Source organism: Magnolia sinica, chromosome 2 (assembly GCF_029962835.1).
Source record: "Magnolia sinica isolate HGM2019 chromosome 2, MsV1, whole genome shotgun sequence".
NCBI classification, from domain to species: Eukaryota; Viridiplantae; Streptophyta; class Magnoliopsida; order Magnoliales; family Magnoliaceae; genus Magnolia; species Magnolia sinica.
The window spans coordinates 109690320-109712875 of NC_080574.1; the positions used below are offsets into that span (position 1 = coordinate 109690320).

The 22556-nt window shown below is 40.6% G+C and overlaps 1 protein-coding gene across 1 annotated transcript in view; it reads right to left on the reverse strand.

Annotated features, from left to right (window-relative positions):
• The window catches only part of LOC131237372 (protein PHLOEM UNLOADING MODULATOR), a 33854-nt gene extending 19712 nt beyond the window's left edge, over window positions 1-14142 (reverse strand). The window contains exon 1 of the mRNA XM_058235092.1: window positions 13734-14142. Within this exon, the coding sequence (XP_058091075.1) occupies window positions 13734-14053 (320 nt within the window). The 5' untranslated portion in view covers window positions 14054-14142. The remainder of the gene's footprint in view (window positions 1-13733) is intronic.
• Between the last annotated feature and the right edge of the window lie 8414 nt (window positions 14143-22556).

Genomic DNA, 22556 nt, shown 5'->3' on the forward strand with positions numbered 1-22556 from the left:
CAAGGCCATCCATACCTTAAGACAACAACTAGGCAACAAGATAAGTCCACTACATATTTTATAAGTTATATAACACCCATTTACAAAACACACTAGGTGGGCCTCATCAGATGAAGGGAAGTGCACATACAAGACAACCCACACTAAGTGGCACACCTAAGGTTTTGGGCTCACCAGCACTAACGAGTTCTTTTCCATGGTTTAGATGCCGCATTAAATGCCCTGGGAAGGTGGTGGACCCCATTAATGTGGCCCACATAAATTCTATATCAAACAGACTTTTGGTACAGGGTTGGTTTTGGGCCATTTTAGAGTCAGATTCATGATCACGTGGGGCCTACATCTAGTGAAAGAAAATAGCCACCTGGTAGCTCTATGTATAGGCTTTACAAATTATAAGCGGGCCTCATTGGTTGGGCGTGTACAATTTACAGTGATGACCCAAACATGGGTACTTGGAGAAACTATGCAGGAGACACGTGTAGAATTAGTTTTGGCCCAAGTTTGAGTACGTCCCATGATCACGAGGGACCATCTTTCAGCGTGTCATCAGGTGCCCTTGGTATTCCTATATATGGACTTCAAAAAATATAAGATGGGACCAACTAATTATGTATACATAATATTTGGTGTACGACCAAACATAGGTATTTTAAATTTCTGCATAGAGTTTTTAGCACAACCATGCCTGGCCCCATTTTTGGACCCACTCCCCGATCATGTGGGGTCTGACTTAGCCTAAGTAAAATATTATTTATCTCATTGGTATAGGTTAAAGGTTCCAAGTGGTGGCCTACTCATATCTTCTGTGTGGGGTCCATTACAGAGGCCCAAATTTGGCACAAAATACAAAAATAATCAGACAGTTTTCAGCAATGGGGTCTGTCACAACTTAGGGCCCACTTTCCAAACACTTGGGGATCATTCCTGACAAAAAGGTGGGACATCCCAACTCACTTATATAGGGATTAAACATCCTTCAAAGTGGGACCCTTAACAAAAGAGCGTGGGGCCCACCACAAGGTGTTAAAGAGGCCTACATGCAATGCAGTTTAAGTACTTTGAAAAATTTTAGTAAATAGAAAAAGTGCAAAGGAAAGGAAATAGATAGAATAGCAAATGGAGCCCACACGCTGGCAAAGCATAGATACGAGACACATCGATACATAAGGCTGTCCAAATTGAATGAACTAATAAAGTACATAAATCAAAAGTAGCCCCCTACCAAGTGAGTCCACAATAACAGGATGAATGTTGTGGACAACAAAAATACAATATACAAGTAGCACATGAAATGTCTTGATCAAATCTCTATGAACAGACTCTCTGTTGGGAAATCCGAAACAATGGATGGTTTGAGAATACATCATTTAGGTTGTATATAGGTTTCCAACCATACAGAGCCTTGGATCCATTTGGACCGCACATAACAATTCAAGGTTTATCCTTACGGAAGTATCTATCAGTCCAGAATTTCCTAAATTCTATTATGAAAGAATCTGACCATAGGGACCATACATGTGATTATTAACTATCTTAAATATGTTAAGAAAAAAAATATCAAATACATCTGACAGTTGGAATCACGGATTTGGCCCACACAATATGTAGTCACAACAAGCTCTCAGATACATTTTTGTAGAAGGCTAAGATCTCAACCATCCAAACTTTGATCAAGGCGTAATATATACCGTTGGAAAGCTACTTCGATTTTCTACAAAGCCAGTGGAATATATCTTTCTATTGTGTTTAATAAAGGGACAAAACATGGGCCATTTTTTTGGCAAATCGGAATCTTTTGTGTGCTGCTGGACAGGCAATGAAATTTGGCCCAGAGTTAGCTCATATTGTGGTCCATATTATTCCTAGGTTTTCAAACATCAGAATACAAACAGGTCTCCATAGGATTATTGCTCTAATACCAATTTCTGTCACGCCCCAAATCTGAAACCCAGGCCCTACTACTTCCCAAGTCCAGAATTTGGGTCGCGACAGCTTCCTCGCCACTCGCCGGAGTTGGTGAACGATTAGCGAACTTCCTGAATGCCAAACCCAACTCATGGCGAGAGAGTTTTCTTTTCTTTTTGTTTTTTTGTTTTTTTGTTTTTTTTTGAATGGTTAATTTTATTAGGCAATTACACATTTTATACAAAGCTAAGATCTCAACCAACCGAACTCTGATCGAGGCGTATTATATACCATTGGAAAGTTACTTCGATTTTCTACGAAGCCAATGGAATATATCTTTCTATTGGGTTTGATAAAGGGACAAAAAATGGGTTATTTTTTTGGCAAATTGAAACCCTCTGTGTGCAGCTGGACAACAGTCAAGTAAAGTTAATGCCACGAACGATTGGACCATTGGATGGCTATGAAATTTGGCCCAGAATTAGCTCATATTATGGTCCATATTATTCCCAAGTTTCAACTCAGATATTGCATAGTTGATTTTATACGATTTTTACAAGTTCCTGTCCAGATACAAAAACGGGATTACATGTCAAGGGTGTGGATATAATGTTCATCATGGTGGACCATACTGACGTGGGCCACCTTGCTGACCACTATGGCCAGTAATATATGCACCCATGGGGCTCCACACCAGTGGGCCCCACGCATCAAGAAAATTAAAAAAAGGAAGAAAGAGGAGGATGGAAGGAGGGGTGTAGACTCACCTCAAATGGATGGATGGATGGCTTAATGATGATGTGTGGTCCACTCCCTCTAGGTTTGATGATGGGCCACACCTTGGCCTCACTCTCTCTCACTCTTAAAATCTCAAAATTTTCTAAGTATAGCAAAAGTTTGAGTGTAAGAGAGCTCCTACTCATATATAGGGAATTAGGGGTTGAGGTGACAAGATGATGTGGCAAGTTTATGGGGTCTTATTGGTGCTAAACGTGAGGTGGAAGGTGGTGTATGGTATGGGTAGTGGATGGATGATGCTAAGCATGCATTGATCAAGGTCGAAAAAATCTAGTCATGCATTGGTTAATGAATGGATAAGGATTGTACGTTGTAGGTGATGCATGGTAGATGATAAAGTGAAGTGTTGCAATTGGTTGTTTGAAGTGATGTGTCACAAAACAAGACATGCATTGGATGCATGTGTAGAATGAGGTGGACATGGCCATGATTAGTTTCTAAGGCATGAGGAGAGGGCTAATGATGGATTTTGGGGTAGCATCCAATTTTCTCTTATAGTACATTATCTTATATGTGCTAACTCCTTATTTGTCATGTAGTGATTATCTTATCTTGTGATAATTCCTATGTTTTAGAAAGTGGGCTTTAGGTTTACATGAGCTCAAGTCCAATGGGCCTAGCACTATAAAGGTTGCTCATGTTACAAGATATGCAATTTTGGTCGTGGATTCGATGGGTCATATCTCACTAACGGAGTATCGGATTGATACAAGGTTTGTCACATTGTTCATGCATACACGTGTCCCAACCCACACAATCGATAGACCATACACTGCACCCTAGTGCGCACCCAACAACCCCACCCGAGTGAATTTTCCCAGATGACCTTGATACCTCTGTCATGTGGATCGCGTCATCGTTGTGGTCGCCACAGCGAAAATTGTGTCAATCCGACACTCCATTAGTGAGATACGACCCATCGAATCTACGACCAAAATTGCGTATCTTGTAACATGAGCAACCTTAATTGTGCTGGGTCCATTAGACTTGAGCCTATGTGGGCCTAAAGCCCACTTTCTAGAACATATGCATTATCACAGGATAAGACAATTACTACATAATAAATAAGGAGCTAGCATATATAAGACAATGCACTATAAGACAAAATTGGATTCTACCCCAAAATCCATCATTAGCTCTCTCCTCATGCCTTAGAAACTAATTATGGCCCATGTCCACCTCATCCTATACATGCATCCAATGCATGTCTTGTTTTGTGCCACATAACTTCAAACAACCAATTGCAACACTCCGCTTCATCATCCACCATGCATCACCTACAACCTACAATCCTTTATCCATTCATTAGACAATGCATGACTAGATTTCTTCCACCTTGGCCAATGCATGCTTAGCACCATCTACCTCATCCATCCACTACCCATGCCATAAACCACCTTCCACCTCCCTTTTAGCACCAATAAGACCCCATAAACTTGCCATATCATCTTGCCACCTTAGCCCCCAATTCCCTATATGAGAGTAGGAGCTCTTTTACACTCATACTTTTCCTATACTTAGAAAATTCTGAGATTTTAAGAGAGAGGAAGAGTAGAGCCAAGGTGTGGCCCATCATCAAACATAGAGGAAGTGGACCACACATCATCATCAAGCCATCCATCCATTTGAGGTGAGTCTACACCCCTCCTTCCATCCTCCTCATCTTCCTCTTTCTTCCTTTTTTAATTTTCTTGATATGTGTGGGGCCCACTGGTGTGGAGCCCCATGAGTGCATATATTACTGGCCATAGTGGTCAACAAGGTGGCCCACGTCAGTATGGTCCACCATGATGAACATTATATCCACACCTTTCACATGTAATCCCTTTTTGTATCTGGACAGCAACTTGTAAAAATTATATAAAATCAACCATGCTAAGATCTAAGTCGAAACTTGGGAATAATATGGACCACAATATGAATTAACTCTGGGCCAAATTTTGTAGTCATCCAACAGTCCAATCATCTGTGGCGTTAACTTTACTTGGCTGCTATCTAATAGCACATAGAGGATTCCAATTTGCCAAAAAAATGACCCATTTTTTGCCCTTTTATTAAACCCAATAGAAAGATATATTTCATTGGCTTCGTAGAAAATCGAAGTAGCTTTCCAACGGTATATAATACACCTCGATCAGAGTTCAGATGGTTGAGATCTTAGCCTTGTATAAACTGTGTAACCGCCTAATCAGATTAACCATTCAAAAAAAAAAACACTCCCCCGCCATGAGCTGGGTTTGGCGTTCGGGAAGTTCGCTAATCGTTCACCAAGTCCGGTGAGTGGCGACACTGGCGAGGAAGTTGTCGTGACCGGAGGAAGTAGTAGGGCCTGGGTTCCGGATTTGGGGCGTGATACCCATCATATACCGATGGAAGCTCTAATCGACATGGTCATAAGACTTCTCCACATCTAGCTCACAAATAATGCTAGGTCTTGCCGTTCTATGTCTAGAATGACCGTTCTATGTCTAGAATCAATACATTTATGGGCTATTAAAGCCCCATTCAAACTCTTCCTTCCAAAGACGAATGCACCTTAGATTTCCAATATAATGCCCTCCAACCCTTTGCACAACCTCGAAGTAAGGAATTTGACAAGAATTTTATAGGGACACCCGATCAAGCTAATGGGCCTAAAATCTTTCAAATGTTCCACTCGCCATCCTTACATATTAGATCTATTACAATGCACCAATATCCTTATAAAGGTTTCCTCATTCATGAAACTCTGCCATAAAACCCATAATATCATATTTGACATCTTCCCAAAATGTCAAGAAAAAAGCCATAGGAAAACTATCTGGACTTGGGCTTTTAGTCACCATTAAGATTAGAGAGCACATTGGAGTCTATTCCTCCTCGAAGTTCTTTCCAACCACATGCTTCGATGACGCAGGGGAGGACATGAGGTCGAGCACCGTCTTCCTCAAGAGGATAACTATTCCGAATCCACGGAACTTCTCTGGACTCCTCACAGAGACTTCTCGAATCCACGAGGAAAGAAAGCAGGAAATAGAAAGAAATTCTAATAAATTCGAATCTGATTAATGAATGAATAAAAACGAGTTCACAACCCTTTAAATAGGGGTACCAAGCAATGGGAAAGAAATCAGAATCAAATTACAACTAAAACTCCTAGAATTCGCGACTTACTATAAATAGTAAACTTACTATTTATAGACGGTCGTGATGTCTACTAGTGCGCAAGGTTTTTGGCCAAAAATAGTAAGTGTCCTATTTGGCTTCACCAAACCGTTCTCCTAATTATTCTAAGCTCTTTTCACGTTGGGCGCAACTCCTAAAGCCCGACGGATGAAGAGTTATAATCAAACTAAAACTTACTATTTATAGTAAAAATGAAATTAATACAGGGAAACGACCGTCGATCAAGGGGTTTTTTGCAATTCCGAGTGCGCAACCCGGCGTAGTTGGGTTGGTTGGCTAAAGTAGCTCGTTCTACCCCAAAATCATATATTTTACGTTAGATAACTCATTCCGGATTGTGAGATACGCCTAATCTAAGGTCCGATGATCCGGATCACTTCTGTCGTCGACCGGGCCTTTTCTGATCCATCTTGGCCATGAAACTGTCTGCGACCCGCTCTACATCAGTCCCCTCCACTTCAAAAGAACTCGTCCTCGAGTTCTCATCCTGCGCTGGTTCATGATACTCGGTCAGGTCCGCGACGTTGAAAGTCCGTGAGATCGCCATGTCATCTGGAAGATCAACAACATAGGCGTTATCATTGATCTTTCGGATGATTGGTACTGGTCCAATCTTTTTATTATTCAACTTGTTGTACGTTCCGGTCGGAAATCGTTCTTTGCGCAGATGGACCATTACTTGGTCGCCCACCTCGAACACCTTTTGTCGCCGATGCTTGTCCGCTTGCTCCTTGTACTTTTCGTTCGAGGCATGTAGCTTGGTTTGTACCTCCACATGAATGCCCATGATCTTGTCAGCCAATGTTCTACTGCAATGCTCATGCCTGGGAGCTTGGGCAGAGGGACCAAGTTTAGTGTGTGGCGAGGTACTCGTCCGTAAATAACTTGGAACGAGGATTTCCCTGTCGAGCGGTTCACCATGTTGTTGAATGCAAACTCTGCTTGAGACAAAGCCAAATCCCACTGCTTCGGTTTTTCTCCTGAAATACATCGAAGGAGGTTTCCCAACGTGCGATTCACAATCTCAGTTTGACCGTCAGTCTGTGGGTGGTAGGCGCTGCTGAACTAAAGTCGTGTATCGAACCGAGTCCACAAAGTCCGCCAAAAGTGACTTATGTACTTCGTGTCACGGTCAGAAGTAATAGTCTTGGGAACCGCGTGTAGCCGCACAATTTTTCTGAAGAATAGATTCGCCACATGTGTTGCATCGAGAGTCTTCTTGCATGGAATAAAGTGCGCCATCTTGGAGAAACGATCTAATACCATGAACCCCCGAATCCATGCCGCATTGTGTTCGTGGGAGACCAAGCACGAAGTCCATAGATAAATCCTCCCAAGGGCTGTCAGGCACAGGTAATGGGGTGTAGAGGCCCGTATTATGAGATTGCCCCTTGGAGGTCTGACAAATATAACAACGTTGGACTACCTTTCCCACATCACGTATCAATTGCGGCCAGTAATACCGTTCTTCCACAAGAGCTCCCGTCTTGTCTCGCCGAAGGTGTCCACTGAGGCCACCTCCATGTAGCTCTTGGATTATTTGTTCCCTTAGCGAATTGTTCGGGATGCACAGTTGATTCCCCTTGAAAAGAAACCCGTTTTGCATATGTAAGTCGCCAGGGTGACCTTCTTGGCATCTAACCCATGCGTCCTTGAAGTCGTCGTCATCGGCATATGTCTTTGAGGCGCTCGAACCCAACAACCTCATTGCTCATAGTGACTAACAAAGTTGCACGCCGACTCAATGCATCCGCTACTTTGTTCTGTTGCCCTGACTTGTGTTTCAGTACGAATGTGAATTCCTGCAAAAATGAGATCCATCTAGCATGCACACGGTTAATGTTAGCTTGATTATTAATGAATTTAAGAGCTTGATGGTCCGTATAAAGTATGAATTCCCTTTGAATCAAATAATGTCGCCAATGTCGCAGTGCCTGGACCACCGCGTATAACTCGATCTCATATGTAGACCACTTCTTACGTGCATCGCTAAGTTTCTCACTGTAGAAGGCTACTGGCCTACCTTCTTGAGACAGAACCCCCCCAATTACGACATATGAGGCATCACATTCGACTTCAAAGAGTTTGTCAAAGTTGGAAAGTATAAGAACCGGGGTCGTGGATAATCTGCGCTTGACTTCGGCAAAGCTCTTGTCGGCTTCGTCAGTCCATTGAAACGGCCCTTTCTTCATGCAATCTGTGATTGGTGACACAATGGTACTGAAATTTTTCACGAACCGACGATAGAATGTCGCCAGTCCATGAAAACTTCGCACTTCGTGAATATTTGTGAGAACTGGCCATTCTCTGATTGCCTTCACCTTTTCCTCATCTACCCGAATGCCCGTGGATGTTACGACAAAACCCAGGAATAATAAGCTATCTGTCATGAAGCTGCACTTTTTTAAATTGAGATACGGTTTATTTTTAGTGAGCACTTGAAGGACCTTCTTGAGGTGTTCCATATGGGTGGTTTCGTCTTGACTGTATATCAAAATATTATCGAAATAAACCACAACGAACTACCCAATGAAAGGTTTCAAAACCTGGTTCATCAATCTCATAAATGTGCTAGGCGCATTCGAAAGACCGAAGGGCATGACCATCCATTCGTATAATCCTTCCTTGGTCATAAAGGCCGTTTTCCACTCATCACCCGGCCATATTCGAATCTGATGGTAGCCGCTCCTTAGGTTCAATTTAGAAAATATTTTTGCACCCTCTAGCATGTCCAGCATATCGTCCAACCGTGGTATAGGAAACCTGTATTTTATGGTGATTTTGTCGATGGCTCGGCTGTCAACACACATGCGCCAACTCCCATCTTTCTTTAGAGTTAATAGAGTTGGTACAACACATAGACTCATGCTTTTTCGAATAAGACCCTTACGGATCAACTCCTCTACTTGTCCTTGCAGAATCTCGCACTCATTCGGACTCATTCGATAATAAGGACGATTAGGCAAACTAGACCCAAGGACAAAGTCGATATGATGTTGGATATCCCTCATGGGGGGTAACCCATCGGGAAGGTCATCGGGCCAGATTTCTTTGAATTCATGTAGCAGGGGCCTTAGTCTTTCAAGGATGATGGTAGGCTCGAGTTCTTCCCCTTTTATAATTAATGCATAAGTCTGTCCTGTTTCTTTGGATTCTTCCACGAAGTCCCGTATGATTAAGAGAGAACGGCCCTCTACTTTAGAAGTTTCAGGTGGTCCCTCTGGATCCATAGGGGCCAATATGGTCTTCCGGCCATCCTTGACGAAGGTATATATGTTATCTCGCCCTTTATGAGTGGTGTCACGGTCATATTGCCAGGGCTGCCCGAGTAGTATGTGACATGCTTCCATGTCAACCACATCGCATACTACTTCATCCTTATAATGTTTGTCAATTGAAAAGGATATGGTGCACCGTTCAGTTACCTTTGTTTTGCTGACCTTCTTGATCCAACAGATTGTATATGGAGAGGGATGACGCTCCGTTTTCAATTGCAATATTTCCACCATAACCTTGGAGACGATGTTCTCACTGCTCCCACTGTCAATGATTACGTCACAAACCTTTCGATTCACCGTACACCTAGTGCGGAAGATGTTATGCCATTGTGGATGCACTTCTTTTCTTGGCACATATAATAGTCGCCTCACGACAAGTGACTCGCCGTGATCTTGCTTAACCCAACTTGAATTATCTGCTTCGTCCTCGGTGGTATGCTCCTGTTCTTCAATATCTGGATCTTCATAAGCGTTATCAGCACTACCATCATTGATGGCGAGGTTTGTCACTTTTCGCTGGGGACAAGTATTTGATAGGTGGCCCGGTTGGCCACAACGATAGCAGTTATCGGGCCTTGGCCGAGCATAGGGGTTCGGGATTTTACATAGACCAGCAGCAATCGATACGCCCTTTTGGGGTCTAGCTTGCCCGCTTCCTTGATCTCGGTTCTCAGACGTAAGAGTATGAGTGCGTGCTCCTACGGGCTCCTTCCCCTTGGGCTGTGCAGTTCCCTGGGGCGGACCTGCCACAGGGATCCTTGCAGTAGTATAGGTCCGTGTGTTAGGACGTTCAAGTTGCGCTTCTGCCCGAGTAGCCAACTTGATCGCATCATTCATCGTCCAAACGGACTGCATCTGGACCCGATCCTGGATAGCCATACGCAATCCACCGCTGAATCGGGCGACTTGCTGCGATTCAGTCTCGACCAAATCGTTACGCGCCGCCAGGCGGTAAAATTCTTCTGCGTATTCTCTCACTAATCGACTACTCTATCGACAATTTTGGTATTGTTGGAATAATACCTGATCGTAATCTCTAGGGAGGAATCGGGCACATAGTAGTTGCTTCATCTGCTGCCAGGTGCGGATTGGTGCTTTTGTCTGCCTGGTTCGTGCGAGTTGCAGTTGTTCCCACCAAGCTGAAGCTCCTCCTTTCAGCTTGTAGGTCGCCGCAATGTCTGGGGTGTTGGAAGATTATGTCATCAATTTCCTCCTCACTGGAGCCCCTTCCTCAGGAATGACCCTTGGATGCACTGCCAGTACTATCCTGCGATCAGGGTGATTACGAGTTTCAGTAATGGGCGGTGGAGGATTACCACCAGGAACACGGAGTTGCCTTAGGTTTTCCACCAAGAGATCCGCTATGCGGTCGATGGAAGCCTGCAGCCCTTGCATGGTTTGCTGATTCTTTCGTTGCGCTACTTCGAAAGCTGCTGTCGTTAAAGGTAAATTCCCTGGAGCACCGCCCATGGGATTGTTGCCCGACCCGTCGTTAGAAGCCATTGATCCGAGGGGAAACCTCGCTCTGATACCAAACTGACGCAGGGGAGGACGTGATGTCGAGCACCGTCTTCCTCAAGAGGATAACTATTCCGAATCCACGGAACTTCTCTGGACTCCTCACAGAGACTTCTCGAATCCACGAGGAAAGAAAGCAGGAAATAGAAAGAAATTCTAATAAATTCGAATCTGATTAATGAATGAATAAAAACGAGTTCACAACCCTTTAAATAGGGGTACCAAGCAATGGGAAAGAAATCAGAATCAAACTACAACTAAAACTCCTAGAATTCGCGACTTACTATAAATAGTAAATTTACTATTTATAGACGGTCGTGATGTCTACTAGTGCGCAAGGTTTTCGGCCAAAAATAGTAAGTGTCCTATTTGGCTTCACCAAACCGTTCTCCTAATTATTCTAAGCTCTTTTCACGTTGGGCGCAACTCCTAAAGCCCGACGGATGAAGAGTTATAATCAAACTAAAACTTACTATTTATAGTAAAAATGAAATTAAAACAGGGAAACGACCGTTGATCAAGGGGTTTTTCGCAATTCCGGGCTGCGCAACCCTACGTAGTTGGGTTGGTTGGCTAAAGTAGCTCGTTCTACTCCAAAATCATATATTTTACGTCAGATAACTCATTCCGGATTGTGAGATACGCCCGATCTAAGGTCCGACGGTCCGGATCACTTCTGTCGTCGACCGGGCCTTTTCTGATCCATCTTGGCCATGAAACTGTCCGCAACCCGCTCTACATCATTCGACCATCATTAATACCTCCCCATCCAAAAAATTGATACCACCCCAACCTACCCATCAAAAGAATAAAAGATGAACACGACATATGCCTACCCCACATCTTGTTGATTTAGACGGTAGCATTCTCAAGTTTGTTTTCCTTAAACTAGAAAAGTCAACTTTTCAATAGCCACAAAATGCCTAACAAATAGCCACTTGTCTACAACTTCAAAGCCCCTGATATTCCAAGATCCAGCCTTTGTTGGGCAAGGATGCTAGCTTACCCTGTTATAACTTGTTTTGAATAAATATGAATCAATCCTCCTATCTTCCCTTTTATCATGGTTGAACAAAAGTGTGAGGTTTTAAAATTCTCTTTTGGGTTTGGAGTGAGATTTTCCTACCATCCTGGGAGAGTAAAAGCATCCTTTTCTCCAAATTTGAGCATAGAATCTTATGTTCCTTTCCTTGGCCTTCATAAGACAACCAAATTCCCCCATAATTACATAACAACGTTATTGGGATTGGACTTGAATGTTGGAGGGCTCCCAAATCTTTTCCTGTATTTTTGTAGAGTTCACGGAATTGACCTCAATAGTGTTCTTTGCATATGATGACAATTTCAAAGAATCTTTGTCTTAGTCAAGCACGCACAGAAAACTCTTCACCTTATCTTGTTGGATCCAAGGTATGTGCATGTGTGCACACGTCCATCTGTACCTTCCTTAATTGACAATCTCCTCTAATCTAACATGGGATGGACTCTTATTACAACTGCTGGTTATTGGCGATTGTGCTGCGGAATCACACAGAGATGGATCTAGGATAGCAATCCAAGAGCACCAAGCAAACACAAAGATTTAGTGTGCAAAACCCTTTCGGTAAAAAACTACGGCACGAAGCGACAGATCTTCACTATGAAAGTAGAAATTACAAAGAGAAAGGACTTACCAGACTTGAGCAATCCTCAAATCTCTCCCTTGCTCCACCCTTTTAGAAACCCTATAACCCTTTTAGAAAGCCTTAGAATCCATTCGAATACCTCCCAATCCCGTTTACACTCATATATATAGTTGTAGAAAGAATCCCAAACAAAATCGGAAAGAATCCTAAACGAAATCGGAAACAAATCCCGCACTTTCGCAGTTTTGCGAAAAAATTTGCACAGAATCCAATTACATTTAAGACATCAAATACAACACTGGCTACCTCTTCCTTGGAGAACTATTGAACAGATTTTGGATGAATGCTAGAGGTTCCCAATTACACTGTTTATAAAACCCCCAAATTCCCAATGCTGTCCTGACCCTTCATTAGACTCTCCATTGGTTGTCCATATCTCATCATCTTATGGTTTTCTAATACATCAAAGCCACAAAACCCATACACACAGCCCCAAAAGATATCAGACTTCCCACATTTACTTTTAAATTTCTCAGCCAATCTCCCTTCCTCAAACTATGTTGTAGAGAAGCCTGAGGCCACTTCTTTCCATTGGAATTGGCCTTGATTATCAGATCCTGCTCTAGTGGACTGTTCAGGCCATCACATCTTATTGCGATGTCACTCCTATTGCCTAAACATTGGCCATCGGAAATAAAACCCCCAAAAAATATTTTCTTCCAATGCATAGGTTTCCTGGTCTCATTATCCACACCTTTTGCTTGGTGTTCAGAACCTTAAGAGATGTGTTTTAATAGAGCTTTCTTGCCATTTCTCTTATACAGAACCTGCGTTTGATTCAAGGTGGGCAGGTTGATTTCAATGACTTGCTGACATCCAAGCCAACAGAAAGGTTTCCCACCCCCAAAGCTCCAAAGGAAATCGGAGACCTCATTGTCCATGTGAGCTTCGAATCGAGACCTCAAAATTTCTTCCATGCAGATCACCTCCCCAGGAAACGGGTAAATGAATAAGACCAAATTCTCGGAGAACATCTTTACCTCCGCCCTATTAGTAATGGCCCACTTGATCAGACACAGTCATAGACATCTGACATGCCCCCATTGAGTTTGAACTGCTCCACATACGCATTTTAGCTGTCGAATTCAATGGCCACCAATTTGAGAGTTAGGATCATCCAATGATTGATGGCCTAAATTGATGTATATTAATGTCATCTACAGGGTGGATGATTTGTGACAATGTAGCTAATTGGGAAAACTCAATCGGCATTGCTGGCCCTCTTTGAATTAATTGCACTCCTATATCCCTACATAATCCAATAACACTAGCAAAACAAACAGCACCTCCAAACAAAATCCACCAAAGAACGACAACAAAACAAGATTTAAAGAAATAAAATATCACATCGGCTTGCAATAGAGGGTTTCGCTGCACATACTGGTGCCAGTCGCGGCCGAGGACAGCGGTGACGGATCGAACAGACAGGGCTTCGAAGAGGAGAGCGGCGAGCATGAAGAGCATGGAGGCGATGAAAGGAATAGCGGAGTGAAGCTCCAAAGACCATTGCCTGTAAAAGGGGGCTCGGGCCACAGAGGCCAGAGCCAGGGTGGCCCAGAGCATCGGCTGTAGCCGCTCGTGCCAGGGTGGGGACACGTGGCGGAGATAGTCAATCGCCACGTAGGAAATGGCGGCCAGGCCCAGACCGGCATTTCTGGGGAAGGAGTACCGTTGAAGCTGCTGCTGCGTCCTCCTGCCCATGTGTTTCTTCTCTACTCTCGACTTGGGAGTTGGGAGGGAAGAAAGTTTCGGAGCCTCTTTCTTACACAACTTAGCAGAAAAGACGAGAGACCTTGTGTCGTCTCTGGTCTTTTCGTTGACTACTTTCTCTGTCTCAGCCGTCTAGAGTAATCCGGACCGTGAAACTAGTGGGCCGCACCTTGGGGGTCGTTTGGACGTTGTAATACAGGGCTGTTTGGATACTGTTCGTATACCTGGATTTACCTCTACAGGCTGTAAATACATTATAACTTTTAGTTATATTATGAAACCAGGTAAAAAGTCATATTTTAGGTCACATGTAAGGTCTTTACCGCTAAAAAAGGATTGTATATTCTAAACTATACTCGTGATGTGTGGGCCCACCATAATGTGCATGGTAGATCCAATTTATTTATCATGTGTTTCCCTTGATGCTCTCTTATAACCCTAAAAAACAATCGCTTGTTGATTATCAAATGAATTACATGGTAAAGAACAGGACATCCACCATTAAAAACTTCCAAATTACATTTGGGGCCAACTATGATGGGTGGAGGACATCCAATCTATTTGATGTGTCCATGCTTTAATGTCCAAATTGCATTTGGCCCACCATAATGTGTATGATAGATCCAATTTATTTATCATGTGTTTCCCTTGATGCTCTCTTATAACCCTAAAAAAAATAGCTTGTTGATTATCAAATGAATTACACTAGGAAAGAACGGGACATCCACCATTAAAAACTTCTAAATTGCATTTGGGGCCAACTATGATGGGTGGAGGACATCCAATCTGTTTGATGTGTCCATGCTTTAATGCTCTCTTGAAGCGCCCCTCACCCCCCCCCCCCCCAAAAAAAATAAAAAATAAAAAAATCAAGTCCTCATGTAATTTGTAGATTTTGAAAGGTTTTACCATCCACGCTCTATAATATAAATACCCACTTTATCAATTTTAAATACTTTAGGAGTTAGCCAAACACATAATCCATATAACCTATAAATAGATTATTACTTAAAAGCTAAACAGAATAGCATTTAATTCATTTACACCTAAAACTCTTTCTAAGTATTTAGTGTTTATAACTAAAAACTTTATGGGCATCCAAACAACCCGTAAAATATCTACGTGAGATGTGTTGATGACCTAATCCAACTGCCTCAGAGATAAGATGAATAAAAAAGTCATCGATGGGTAACCAATGGTCGAAATGGCCAACCTACAATGTTCATAATGGCCAATTACAGTTCTCAAGACCAACGACGATTGATTGGTCACGGTTACAAGCCACATGTATATTATGAAAGGTCATGACTGCTTAGCAGCCTAATCACTCCATAACCACCTATAACTAAAATGGTAATGAAGCAGTTGCATAATCATGCATAAGTAAGAGAGTAGTGGAGTGGTTATATAAGCATTTATAATTAAGAAAGTGGTGGAGTGATTACATAACCATCTTATATCATATATAAATAAAACAAAACGGAGTTCTACAAGAGAAGGGGACTAGAATCGACAAGATCCATTGCTTATTCGCAAGGTTTCTAGGCAACTACACTGCTACGTCCGCCACCATGCCAAATTCTACATGGCTACGTCGTTATACAAAATTCTATGTGACTGTACTACTACGTCGTTGCACTACATGTTACCACATCGTTAAGTTGTTATACGACTATCGGTTATGTTACTATGTCATTAAGCCAAATTCTACACTACTAAGTTGCTACATCACTACGTTGTTATGTTGTTGTGTTGCTACACCAAATTAGCATACTACCACAATCACCACTAATTATCAAGATGATTGTCATCCTCCATTGGATGACCATCCTACCATCAAGCTTAATTTCCACCAAGCAATGAAAGGATTGTCGTTTTTAGTATCTAATTATTAATGCGATCACAATAATTTATTAATAAAATTTCTTTGGACTTTTGACGTATACCTTTTCTTTCTTTATTATTCTATTATTCAACTACGGTCGCAATCATGTAATACTGAAGTCCTTTCTGTTGAAAGGCAAAAATAATTCATTAGAAGGACGAACACTTTTCTTTACAACTCACCTACTTCTTTTACAAGTGGTTGAATATACAATTGTATTTCTAAGTTCTCGGTCATAAATAACCACCCATGGTCTTTATGTTTATCTCGACGCTTGTGGTCTTAGGCGTTCAGTTCGAATCGAGTCACATTTGGCTCTGGCTCTGGCTCACTCGTGCACTCAACAACCAAATTTTGATCCAAATACCATTTTTGGCACGTTTGGTAAGATACACGTGTGGCTTTAGTTCAACAATATAACAATATGGTTAAAAAAACCATAATGGCCAAAATTTGTCACTTCATGTTGGCATAAGCTCAAACGACCACAATGGCCTATACGATCAAAATGCGTCAAACCATGGAGCCCTTGGGAGGTAATTTGTCCTCAGAGCTGAACAGTCTGGGCGCAACCTCTTATACCACCAGTTCCTCTAACAATGAGCCCCATTGCTCAAGAAAATAAAGTAGAGCGATCGTGGAGAGTTGCCACATGGAATCACCAACACAAAAGATGCCATGTGGTAGCAATATCTCAATGAAATCTTTACAGTTGTTAAAACTATAAAATTGGCCATTAAATCGGCCCATGGCAAACTAATGGCTGAAATGGTCGATTTTTGCAGACAACATTTGTAATTGCCAATTATAGCCGATATTCAATGACGATGGGCGATTGGTCGTGGTCATGGGCCACATATTACACGGTCAAAGCCGATCAGTAATAATTACCATGTACATGTGGTGAGATATAAGATGCCATGATCGCTCAGTTGCTCAACCGCTCCATAACCATCCATAACTAAAGAGAGCAGTGAAGCAGTTATATAACTACCCATAATTAAAAGAGTGATGGAATAGTTACATAACCACCCATAACTCAGAGGAAGTAAAGCGATTACATAACCATATCATATCATCTATAAATAAAGCTAAAAACAAAGTTTTATAGGGAATGGGGCTAGAATTAATGAGACCTAGCGTCACATTACTTATTCACGAGGTTACTAGGCAACTACACAACTACACTGCTATGTCAAATTCTACGTGACTACACCACTGTGTTGCTACATCATTACACCAAATTCTACGTGGCTACACTGTTACGTCATTACACCAAATTCTACGTGGCTACATCGTTAAGGTGCTTGTAACACCCCAAATTTTAGGGGTCGAGTACACACTCGGTCCTCGACATTCTAGGTGTTACTTTTATCTTTTGTAAGTGTGGTTCAATATCAAATCAAAATGGCATCAAAACAATCGTATAGAACCAAACTGTGAATTAAGTTTGAAAGTAAAGTGGAGCCACATCAGTCACATAAAATATTGAAACAATCATCCAAACAAACAACATATTCCACTTAGCTAGGGACTCTATATACAGGTAAAAAATATACTAAATGTCTAATAAGACTAAACAAATTCTTCAATGATAATAGAAAAGCATAAGCATACCGATACTAGGCCTACTCGTAAAATTTTTGGAAGAACAACACTTCCTCCACTAGATCCGCATAAGCCTCATTTAAGACTGCAACTTCAATGGCACCCGCATCAATGAAATTTGGGTGGTGTTTTAAAACACCATTCTGAGAGAGAGTGAGTGATCAAATAAGTATTACCATTCCCCCAAGCTCCTCACAATATTAACACAATCAAGAAAAAGTATTGAAAGAACAACATAGCACATAATTTCATATTCTAGTCAATTAAATGCATGTATGTTATGATATGCGAATGCATGTCTCAGGAAAGAACTGACAATGACATAGCTCATCACCAAAATCACCCACAAAACCATATAACCGACAGTAACATTTCTCGTTACCAATGTTGCTCGCAATGCACATAGAACTGACAATAATGTGGCTCGTCACCAACATTACTCACAAATGTCATGATATGCATACTTTAACTAAACTTTTTATTAATTTATTTACAACTAGCTGTATTAAGGAATGTAGAATACTAAAATTATATCACGATTCAAATAAATCAGATCATGTGATTCATCGCCTGTATCCTTAATCCAAATTAGGACTCATCACCCGAATATCAAATATGAATAATCAATATAAATGTACGGGCTCGTCGACCAAAGATCTAATCAACATAGTAAGGGTTCATCACCTAAGATTAAATACAAATAATTAATCTAAAGTTATGGGCTCGTCACCCAAGGACTTAATCAATGCAGTAAGGATTCGTCACCTAAGATCAAATAAGAAAATGGTAAGCTCGTCACCTCTATTAAAGCTCACTGGACACTATGGGGGGCTCATCACCTAGCATATGCCGATAACTTGGACATAGTGTCCTATACTATTATGATCGACCTATAAGCCTTTGTTTACATGATTGTATTATTCACTAATGGTTATAATTAGCTATTGCAAACAAAGGAAATTGTGGTATCTTAGATTCAATAAGGTATTTAGCAATGAACAAACAATTAAATGACCAACTCTGGATGGTACTTATCTAGTGGAAAAAAAAGTGGAACTTATTGACATTGGTTGTAAAATAAGTCGTGTAGCCCTAACTACTGTTGGTTGACTGTGTTATGCCTCGATCGACCGAATAAGCCTATGAAGGCCATTCGAAAGATAGATAGTCCACTATTCAAACAAATTTCAAAGCTTCATCCACAACAATCCATATATATATATATATTATCATGTACATTATCATAAGCACATATCAATATACACAATTATCAAGATATGACAATTAGGTTTATTCACAAACACTTGATTATTAATCTAGGCAAATCTATCACAACAAGTAACACAAATGAATTTCAATTTCTTGATTTCATACAAATAAAATATTTTATCAAACATATTATCAACTAATCAGAAATTAACATAAGGATTATAACAATAGAGCAATTCTAACATTTGTAGCATAGACAATTCCATCAAAATTAAGAAATCGTTTACTATAACTGTCAAGAGCTAATGGAGGAAAACTTAGAAGGAATAGTCCTCACCTTTGGAGGAGATTTCTAAATCTGACTGCACCTAAGGTTTAAGATTTATGAAAGGTTTAGCTTTCCTAAACCAATTTTAAAGAAATTTCAATTAAAAATAGGGAAATAACGAATTAACTCAATTGTAATGTAGGGTGAAGATTTACCTCCAATTTTAGGTAGGAGTTGATTACTCGGAGAATTAGGCAACTTTATGGCGGATTTACAACATTTCCCCCCTCCATTAACATAATCCCCAAATTCTTGCCATCTCTCTCTCTCTCTCTCTCTCTCTCTCTACACTCTATAACCTTGCTAATTAGGAAAAATTCGTATGGAAAGGGAACTATTAAAAAAAGGTATTTATAGTTATATTTAGAGATCTGGCTGCCCTAGAAATGAGGCTAATGGTTTATTAATATAATAGTTGATTGATTTGGCTTTTAGGGCCCATATTGGAGTGCACAAGTCAATTTAAGCCATGAAATGGTCACTCTAGGTGGTGATCTATGCAAGGCTCTGCTTGTCTCGCAATTTAGACATGCTTATTGATGGAAACGGTTAAGAGATCAATCTAATGGTGGTCGATCGTCAATCACGGTCGTGGCTATAGGGATATTCATAAAACAATAGTTAAGGTTAGTATTCTTGATTTGATTGCGAACTAATGATCTGAATGTCTCAATATTGAATAAATATAAATTAGTGTAACTAACTTTCCTTTTAGAAATATCTACAAAACTTCCATTCTTTACTAGGGTTCTTTACCCATTCTCATGTGCTCGTTTGCAACTCCAAGTTGAATGATTCGGCATACGGTCTCAACCATCCAATCTATATGGCACATCAAGCCCATTAAGACAAATGCTTTTCTATAGCTTCGAGGTCAATGATCCACTAACGAACAGTCTAGAGCTTGTTTACTTAATCTAACCATTTTTGAGGTTATTTATGAAGTGGGGTTTCTTATGTATGAAGGTTAGGGTTTGGATGATTTAAGTTTATCATTTGGTCTTTAAAAGATTAGCAAAAATGGTGAATTGGCCTTGATTGTTCTAAACCATTGATTCTTAAGTCATAAGGGTAATTCAGTCAATTCGGGTTATGTACATAGAATAGTCTAGATCTATTCTGTTAGTTATGACAATTTTAGGTGGATCTTCATTAAACTATAATCATTTTAATTAATTGACAGTGGATTACTTAGATCTTAGCCCTTGAAGGATAGATCACTGGGTTAGGCCCAAGATTTAGGTGATCGTGCCTTTGCATTGGCTTTTTAAGGGTAGTTAATTGAATTTGTGTGGTTATGTAGTAGTAATAATTGTGTATATGATAGGATCAAGTATAGTAAAATATACGAGGTGTTAAAATCTCCCTCATAGACAAAATAAATTTGTCCTCAAAATTTTACATGTTTGTAGTTTTCGAGTATATGAGGGTAGTTCTTACGGACTTCGACCTCGGTATCCCACATGGCTTCTTCTACCGCATCGTGTGACCATAACACCTTAACCAGTGGGATGACTTTACTGTGAAGCAATTTCTCCTTTCTGTCGTGGATGCGAGTCAGTTATAGAACATAGGTGGCATCTAAAAGTGCCCTTGTTTGTCAATCTACGTGAAAGTTGAGTCCTAGAGTCAAGTGAGCCCCATATGAAGAATACAAGACCAAAGACTTACTAAGTTGAATAAGTTCAAGGGAGCTATATAGGTATATTAAGCCTCACTTTCCTAACCACACCATATCAGGTAAAAGCCCCACTTAAAATGGTCTAAACTTGCCCAAAACCATGTTTGCAAAACCCTTGGTAAGTTTAGATTTATAGTTAATTTAAAGTTTGTGGAGAATGAATCAATTGGCAAAAATTCATGTTCTGTCGATTACAATTGAAGTGCAATCGAGACACCTTCAATGGCATTGAACATTTGTTCGATGGCATTGAAAAAGGGCCAAATAGTCCAACAAGTAAGCTGTGAAAATCCTGGATATCTTCAATGGCATCGAAGGAAGTTTGATGACATCGAACTCACTTCGATGAAATCAATATATGGCCATCTATCTCCAGTAAGCTTTAAAAAAACTCTAATATTTTCGATTGCATTAAAGTAAGTTATCGATGGCATCGAAGTAAGTTATCGATGGCATTAAAGACGGTTCGATAACATCGATATTTGGACCAATTTGTCCAGCAAGCTTTGAAGGAAAATCTTATAATTCTTGATGGCATTGAAGACCTTTCGATGATATCGAAATTCAAATTTCGATGGCATTAAAAGTTTGATCGATGACATCGAGATATTGACAAATCTGTCTAGAGAGTTTTCACAGGTAAATCAAGTTATTCTCGATGGCATTAAACTGTAATTGATGACATCTTCGTTGACATTGAAAGACTGTTCGATGGCATCGAAATAATACTTAAACTGTCCAACAACCAAAGTGTATTTTTCAAGGAAAATATTGATGGCATCGAGTCATCTTTGGATGACATCGAAGGTCCCTTTGATGGCATCGAAAGATGATCGATGACATTAAACAAAATCTATCCAACACCTATTTGAAAATCTTGGAACAAGAAGTCGATGGCATCAAAGAAGGTTCGATGGAATCGAAGGGAACTTTGATGGTATCGAAGACCCTTCGATGGCATCGACGATGACAGATTTCTGCCTATTTTTTGACCATCGGGATTTTACTCTATATATCACTTAGGGTTGCTTCTTGGCTTTTTGAGTGAGCATTGAAGAGAGCTTTAAGAAAATGATTGCTATAGTTAAGACCTTTACTCTCAAGCCCTTTTTCCTATAGGAGTTCATTATTTAATATATAGCTTAAAGGCATTTATTAGAACATTCATAGCTTGGATCGAACTATGAAATCCAACCTTCATTGATCATCCATTAGTACTCTTTAATGGAAAATCATTATGCTAGGATCCTTGAATTCTTAGCTTTTGAGAATCGTCTCTATCTCTTAAAGATTAATCATTAACTAGAGTTGATCGACCTAAACCCTAATCCAACAACCTCAGTACCCTTGATTAGAGCATTTACAAGCTGTTGCAGTTCAAGAGAACTGAAGACTCTTCATCAATAGGAAGATCTTCATCGACATGTACTAAAATGTGGCTCACTCACTTACAAGTAAGTACTAGAGTCCATTGATTCCGAAGCCCTTTCCTTGTGTAGGATTGAGATTTAAAGTTTGGTTCTACAAACTCGTTAAGACCTTTTGTAGGCCTTCGATGGAAAAATATGTGTAGAGTCCTTGTGTAGGATCCACTACCTTGTGTAAGCACCTTAGGTTGTCTTGAGTAGGCACCTTAGAGAACCTTGTGTAGGTTATAAAGGTCTATGGTTAACCTGATTTAAAACCATTGGATAGTGAAATCCGGTACACTCATGGGTTGAGTGCATCTGCCGGGAGTGGAGTATGCACATTGCCGAACCATTATATATCGTTGTGTTTGTGA